Here is a 7,871-nt window from a genome sequence, read left to right on the forward strand (position 1 = left end):
AAGCAAAGTCCCCATCCCCTCCTCTCCCCAGTCCAGATCCTAATTAAACCAAACTTCTGGGCATTACCCTGCAACTTAAAACATGAGAAATCAAGGGCTCACATACCCAGGAGCTGTGCAAAAGGGCTTTTTTTTTTTTCCTCATCCAAAGAGACCTTTGAGTCGGGTGGGTGGGTTCAGGCACCTCCAGCCCAGTGGGTTCTCGGATGCAGGGAAGCAGGCGTGGAAGTTCCTGAGACGAGAGGCAGTTTTGGTGGGCGATTCAAATTCCTTCTGCAACAGGGTCCAGATGTGAGGGAGGGCTCCAACAAAAGCAAAATATAATCCAGCTACTAATTTAAAAGAAACTTATATGGAGTTTCAAACCTTACAGCAGAGGGGACAGATGACAAGCGTGGAAGGTCCCACAAGGGTAGAGGCTCTATCTAACAGGGGAGAAGTTGTACAAACCGTCAAAAAAGGGCTGGACTTCACGCTGGTATACTCAGTAGGAAATCGTGAGTAACTGCCTCAACAACTAAACCCTCTTTAATCTGGAAACATAACAGCAGGCAAGAGCAAATGAGTACATCCTGTGGCAGAAAAGCTAAATGACTCATGTACTCTAGTGGTTACTATGGAGTTGTTTACACATTGCTTTGTGATTGAAAAAAAAATAATCTAAAGAACTATCCCAAAATGAACTAAATAGGAGGTTTGCACAAGCCGGCAACATGAAGAAGAATAACCCAGGAGGGCAAGGAGGTTTCCAGGAGTCCAAAGGGCTCAGGGATGAACCCACCAAGCCACTAATTCCCAGACAAACAGACTGCTTGTCCTGGTGCCAACGGGTGGAAGGTGGCAAGTGGGGTTTTGTTTGGTTTTGGGTTTGTTTTTTTTTTTTTTGATTGTTTTGGTTTTTTATGGATTCTGGGAGGAATATGAGCAATAAGAGACCAGAAAATCCAACTCCTATATTGAACAAATCGCTCAGACTTCTAAAGACCAGGATTGACAGAGATAAGAAATAGATGAAGAGCATCAACTTGGCTCTTACCAAGGGAAGTCCCACCTGGCAAATACTGAAGCTCTTTGAAATGCGTAGCAAGCAGCTGGAAGATGAGATGATTTGACATTAATAGCCATTAACTGGGTAATTTATAAATTAATAGTTTGTGAAAGAATCCAAACCAAAGGATGTGTTAATCAGCGGAGCTCTCTGCTGCAGGACATTGCAGATATGAAAAGTCAGCATGGTCTCAGAAAGGAATCAGTCGAATTAATGGCAGCAAAATTCATCAGGTGGCACAGAGGGAGCCACAAACCCATGGAGGTACAAAAGGTGTTCCGGAAGCGTGGCTGTGCATTTTTGATTTCCATGCAGTCTTTGCTAGGCACACGGAATTAGCTACTGCTTGAGACAAGTCTTGGGTTTGATGACTTCAGTCTGACCCTGAGAGCCATTCTCGCAGCTTCAATACACATCTGGGAGCACCCATACCTACTGCAAGCCAAGGAAGAGGCTGTCCCCACAGCAGCACCCAAAGGTGATGCCTCCCCTCGAGAAACAGAAGTGAAACTCAAGCAGTCAAGCGCCGCAGCCTGCGGCTGAGTGGTGGAAACCAGCGCAGTGCATCCCCAACATCAGCTGCCCTGAGCCACACACTGGCACCGGAGAGGATAGGAAGGAACTGGAATCACATTCAACACACCCGGTTTGCTTTCAACACACAGAGGCAGATAACAACAGGCCCACGTGTCCTCTGTGGTATAAAAATGCTGCTATCGGTAAAAGAGAAATAGCATTTCCTTTCTCTCTACCCTTTGCCTGTCTTATCAGGGCAGTGGGGAGGCTCTTAGTTTGCCGCGGGTGTGCAGGGTGGGAAGGGATGCCCGCTCCCAAACTGGGGCTGATTGCACGGAAGGGCAGGAGGGAAGTGAGAAATTCCTTCCTGCCAGGAGCCCTGGAACCAGCGCTGGGTCCTGGCCAACATCCCCCCCTCCTCACCCGCATCCTCGCTCCCTTTGGTCTCCCCAAAGGTCACTCTCCATTAGTCATTGCAGTTTTTTGTTTAGGAAATACCAGCTGGGATGTCCTGTCCCATGGGAGCAGGGCTGACTGCGGCCTTTGCCAAGCAACTACAATAGACCTTTCCCTGCAGCCCTCCGGGCCCGGCAAGTCTCCCTAGAAATCTCTGGAGGAAAAGACACAGACAGGCTCCAAGTGCCCGGGGCCAGGTTGTCGGTGCACATGCAGCATCCCTCCTTCGGCGCACACGCAGCATCCCTCCTTCGCGCTCCCCTGCGGTTCTCCCCTGGGGCAGGCGGGTAGCACAGAGGAAAGGAGAGATGCACCCAAAGGGGCAAAACTGCCTCTAAAGCTCTTTCTGAGAATGTTTGGATGCTCCCTGGTAAAGTGTTAAACCATGGGGCCAGAAGAAGCACTGCTTCTGTCCCTGAAGTCCGCCACCTCCTGGGGACATCAGCACCCCGCTGGCTGCACAGCGCCATGCCACAGCGGGTGACAAACCAAGGGGACAGGTCCTGGCTGCAGTCAAAGAGCAACAGAGCAGCTCATCCCTAGGACACATGAGCAGGATGAGGCCTTGCACGCCCCAAAGCAGACAGTAAATGTCACCCAGGGCCCCTTCTGTCCCCAGCTCTGTGAGCAAGCTCCCTGCTGGTCCAAGACACTATGCTCCAAAGACTCAAAATGGCTCTGCTTGTAAAGTGAGAAGGATTTCAAGCCCACCTTTCAGCTGGGCTGAGGCGTACTTTGCTATTTCAGAGCAAACAGTATTTTATTATTATTGCTCTTGGAGTATTTCTGCTTCTGGAAACCCTGGAAGTTCAGCCACCACCCAGGCCTGGAGATCTTAGGTGGGGCCACCATTACACAGCTAATGCTCAAGAAACCGGCTTACTGTGGATTCCCGAGACTTGTCAAAAAAAGCACATTCAGAGAATTTCCCCATTCGGCAGCAACTCCCACTTCCTGCTGCACAGGAAATCCCAGCAGACAGCGAGTAAAAATCAAACGAGACTCACACCCAACTGGAACAGCGATAAGAAATTTGGTTCTGATCCATGCCGTGGAGAAACACACAAAAATGGCAGCTTCTCAGAAGCCAAAAGACTGAATGTTTGCCAAGAGACTAAAAATAAGCCAGAGAGGGCTATATTTAAAGACACATACTAATAAATGCCTCTGTCCTTGATTAAATAAACTGCAACTTCCAGAAAAGCACTCTTATTTTCTAGCAGTTTGGGGGGAGCTTTGGCAGCACGGGAATAAACATTAAGTCCAAAACTTTCAACACATTTTAAAACAACTACCTCGTGGCTGGAGCTATGCTGGAGTCAGTGCTGTCCCTCCGACAGCAGCAGCAAACTGGGGGCTTGTTGAACTGCAGCAGAAAAGATTTCTGATCCATCACACTGTACGGGCCAGATGCTGCACTTGCGTGTCCCCGCGTGGCTGCAGAAGGACCTTTACTTCAGTAATTGACTTCGTTTTGCCTGTTTACATTAATTCCTTCAAAATAAATCATCCCTTCCCTGTAAATGCGGACTAGAACTTCCCGCTACATAGTGGCACAAGCACTTAGGGTAGCACTTACTGCCAGGGACCTGGGCAGAGGGGCCCGAAGGAGCCTCTTAGCCCCTCCAGCCGAGCCTTACAGAGTGACAGTTACTTCAGCTCTGCATGATAACGACTCCAGCACGCTTACAAAGAAAGTGTTTGCACAGGCAAAGCTGTCCAAGACCCTTGAACAGCTCCACTTAACAAGTAACCCCTGTTAAAACTACATTACAAGAACACAGTGTGTAAACAGAGCTCAGCCATGAATCATAGAAGAGTTATCTGGTCTGGTTAAACAAAGCATTATTTTAATTTCAAGATTTTATAAATACATATTTACAAAAGGAAGGTATCAATCCGAAGAGTTAAACAAATGTACAGCGCCCAAGTATTGCTACAGTACAGGGAGAGAAATCATGTTAACGCAATCCCACAATTTACAATACCCATTATTCAAAAAGAAACCATATTCTTAATTTAAATTACCTCATCCGAAGTTTACAATATCCACCGCTGCAAAAGCACAATCTGCCTTGAAAAGAACTACGTGACAAGAAGAAACTGATCCCTTTCACACGGCTTTTCACACACACCACTTTCTGCCATTGAAGTGAACACTGCCAGCCAACATTTCACGAGCCTACGAAAGGTTTTTTTTCCAGCTCACAGACTCCTTGGGGAGCACGGCTTAAGGACAGCATACTGCATGGAGTCAAGAAATGTAAAACCCTATTGGTTATGTTCTCTGTGACCCTGTGCTGAGGGGTTGGAGAGGAAACTGCAGATCACATCATCCTACACACTCCTGGCCAGAGAAAAAGACCCGTGGCACGGAACACAGGCTACTGCGCAGCACTGATGTGACGCCAACGGCATCAGTTTAACAGCATTGCTCAGATGATGACTCTCAAGGTTCACTTTGCCTCTGAAACTGCACCTGCAACTTTCCTTGTAATCTGGTTTTACTCTTGCTACTCTCTCCATACAGACACAGGCCTACAGGTAAAAGAAGGATTTTCCATAAATCCAGGGGTTTAAAATGTTACTGAGACCCCCAAGAAAGCTTCAGATAAATAAAAGACCGGAGCTGCTCAGAAGTCGCTTTCTGCAGTTTCCACAAGACTTCAGCGATCTTCCTACTAAGCCAATGGCAACATTTCCTTTACATGTCCTTCACTGCAACCGCCTCAGCACCGTTCAAATCACAGAATGAGAGAAAAGCGGAGCCAAAAGAGCGCTATCTAAACTTCGTAACAGAAGCAGCAATGACCTCCAAGAACAAAACGCGGCAAAGTCCACAATTGATACGATCTGAGGCACCAACTGCTGGAGGAGTTGGGGGAGCTCTTGGATAACAAGGATCGGCTTGTGCATGGTTTTTCTGAAGAAGGATGTCCAGCAATTTCCTCTTAATTCATCCTGTAGTTCTAAACCTGTATGAGAACCACCTAGGATATTTTTTAATTTAAAGTTTAGGCAAATTAATCAAACTAAAGAAAGGACTGAAACACAAACTGCTAGTGGAAAATTGAATATAAGTCGCCAGGAGTATTAACCTGAAGTCTTGCACAATTTATTTACTTCTTTTAATTCACACCTCATGTATGCAGCTCCCAAATCTCATGGTCAGAGCAACATTCTCTGTTGTCCACTACTGCGGATCCGGTCTGGTTTGAGGCTTCTCCCCATACTCAGGATGCTGTTTGGTCCTCTTTAGCCACAGTCTGCAGAAGGCAAAAAAAAGAAAAAAAAGAAGAAAGGGAATACAGGAGAACTGTATGACTCACTGCCGTGATTCTGGGGCAAGACATTAATTTCTGCCAGAGACTGAGACTGCTCTGGGCCTCTGGTTAACCACTGCAGTGGTAAAAGCATTCAGAAGCAAATCCAGCTACGGAAGAGCACGATCCCAGCACAGACTTCCAAGAAAGGTTTATCAATGTCTTAGCTTTCAATCACACTAACAAGAGTAATTCCAGCAAACATTTCTGAACCTGTGGCAGCCAAACCACCTGTCCCCAGAGTCGCGGGCGTAATACAGCACACTCGGGAAACTCAGTGAAAGCAGAAGTCAAATGACAGCCTGGAATCAGAACAGGGGATGGTTGTGCCTACTGCTGCAGGGACCTACGGAAGGAAGAAAACCCAGTGCTGGGGCAAAAAAGGACCTCTTGAGAAGAGCTGGTTGGAACTGAGAAAGAATATAAAAGGCAGCGGCAGCCCTTTCGACTAAGGGCTGTGCACTGAAGCACAGGGACCAATGCAACATCCCTCCAGATGCATAGCTTGGTGGCTAGCACAACCTGAAGAAGAAGCAGCGCAATGAAAGGAGTAATTTAGCAATGCATTATCCAAGAGCAGTAGTTTTATCAAAAACCATTTCACTGTGTCACCACATTCACTGTGTTCCTTATTTCCAATATACCAGCCATATTCCAGTAGCTTCTATGGCACCTGTCCATGACACCAGCAAATATGAGCTCATGATGTGCTGCAAATGGAACTTGATGCCAATAATTAGCAACTCGCTCTGTGACTTTGTTAAGGGGGGGTCAAATTCACAAGGCAGCAAGGTGTGAAGGTTTCTTCTGCAGAACTACAAATAACAATTTTTTCAGTCTTTCTTTTCACGGCTCGGGCACTAAGGAAGCTGATGGACAGAAACAAATATGACTGGAGGGTTTCCAAAACCCTGGAAATCTTACCTGCCGCAAGAACTGCTTCCCAAGATAGTTGGTCGCCATGCTTGTCAAGTTCTTTCTACTGCCAACTTTACACCTGATGTAACCATAAAGGTTGGCCCCCTGAAGCACCACTCCCATCACAACCACTGCCTAGGACACAAGAAAATAGAGTCACTGATTTACACCGCCTTGCCTGCAACATACAGGATCCGTTACTGAGTTGAGGGAGTCCACTCACCAGCCATTTCACTTTGAAAGAAAAGAGAGCGCTGAAAGCAAATATCACCCAGATCATAGGACAGGTAATTAGACCTAACCAGAAAATTCGGGACTCTGCTTCTGATGAGGTTTTACTCCCTTGCGCTGATACCTAGAAACAGAAAGGAAATGGAGATTAACAGGCTGCTCCATTGTATAGATCACACAGTCATTAAAAACAGTCCAAAATCTACAAGCTCTCTGCTTTTTGCCAACACACAACAGGACTGGGCTCTTTCAAGATCAATTTCTACATCACACAAAGATCTTTCTGCAACTGAAGATGTTTCTATTTAAGGGATCTTTTTGTCAATTTTCTATCAGAAACAGCGGAGGCTGCACCATCAAATCTTCTTGGAATGCTTGGGGCTAAAAGGTTAAGTTTGGGAAACATGACATTTACTGCGTGGTTCAGTTACAAAGCTTAGAAGCAGCCAAATGGGTAATGTTTTCTACCTCCAAATCACTGCACAGACAACCAGAATTTCACTAACCCTAGCACTGGCAGAACTAAATATTGATATTCTTAGGCATCAAAGTAGAGTAATTTTTTCTGTACACACACAGAAGTCTGATTCACACCACACTATTGATTTTATAACATCTTTACAAAGCAGAAGATCCCAAGCCAGCACTCACTTCTTCCTATAACAGTTAAAAAATGTGGACTGGGTTAACAACTTACGGCTAAATTTACAGCATCGCCAGCCGTCCAGCTACCTTTGCCTCCCCCCCTCAATATGTTCTAGCTTTCCAAAACTAGCATGGTTTTTAGAAAGTAGTGAGGGCACAAACTCAGCTGGAGAAAGGTTTAGGTTCAGGTCCCTACCCCACTGCAGTCTTCTCACGTGACTGCAGGAAATTATCCTGACCTCACTCCAGACCTGCATGCCAGAAGTGTCATTAGCTCCATACAAACAGAGACAAGAGAGGGATCAAAAGGGTAAATATGCGACATGTTGTGAGGTGCCTGACAGATGGGATACTAAAGACTTTTAGCAGTAGCCATCACGAACACAAAGGCACAGTAAGATACATGACGAATGCTATATATGTTTCTTCCTACTTCCAACAGTTTTCTATAGGAGATAAAAGCTACATCAGCTGTTCCAAGTCCACACCAGAAAACATGTAGGTTACTGACATGAAATGGGAACCTCTACTGCATTTTATGTGGAACTTATACGTTACTTGCACTAGCCAGATCAATGCAACATTAGAATTTTTAAATAATTCAACAATCAGAAAGCTCATTCAGCAGCCTACATGAAACAAACACTTGGTCACAGATCTGTGGCTGGAAGTAAATGTCTATATTATGCAATCTACCAACACAAGCGTAATCGCTAACTAATAGGAACAGAAAC

General features: G+C 45.9%; 1 protein-coding gene across 1 annotated transcript; it reads right to left on the reverse strand.

Annotated features, from left to right (window-relative positions):
- Positions 1–5,253: 5,253 nt before the first annotated feature.
- On the reverse strand, positions 5,254–6,616 carry LOC104162914 (Golgi apparatus membrane protein TVP23 homolog B-like; the record flags this gene model as incomplete). The annotated part of the gene is made up of 3 exons (XM_009701755.1): positions 5,254–5,286; positions 6,268–6,396; positions 6,485–6,616. Coding segments are annotated over 3 exons (294 nt in total), but the record flags the coding sequence as incomplete, so codon positions are not given.
- Between the last annotated feature and the right edge of the window lie 1,255 nt (positions 6,617–7,871).

This window comes from Cariama cristata, unplaced genomic scaffold (genome assembly GCF_000690535.1).
Source record: "Cariama cristata isolate BGI_N322 unplaced genomic scaffold, ASM69053v1 scaffold30806, whole genome shotgun sequence".
NCBI classification, from domain to species: domain Eukaryota; kingdom Metazoa; phylum Chordata; class Aves; order Cariamiformes; family Cariamidae; genus Cariama; species Cariama cristata.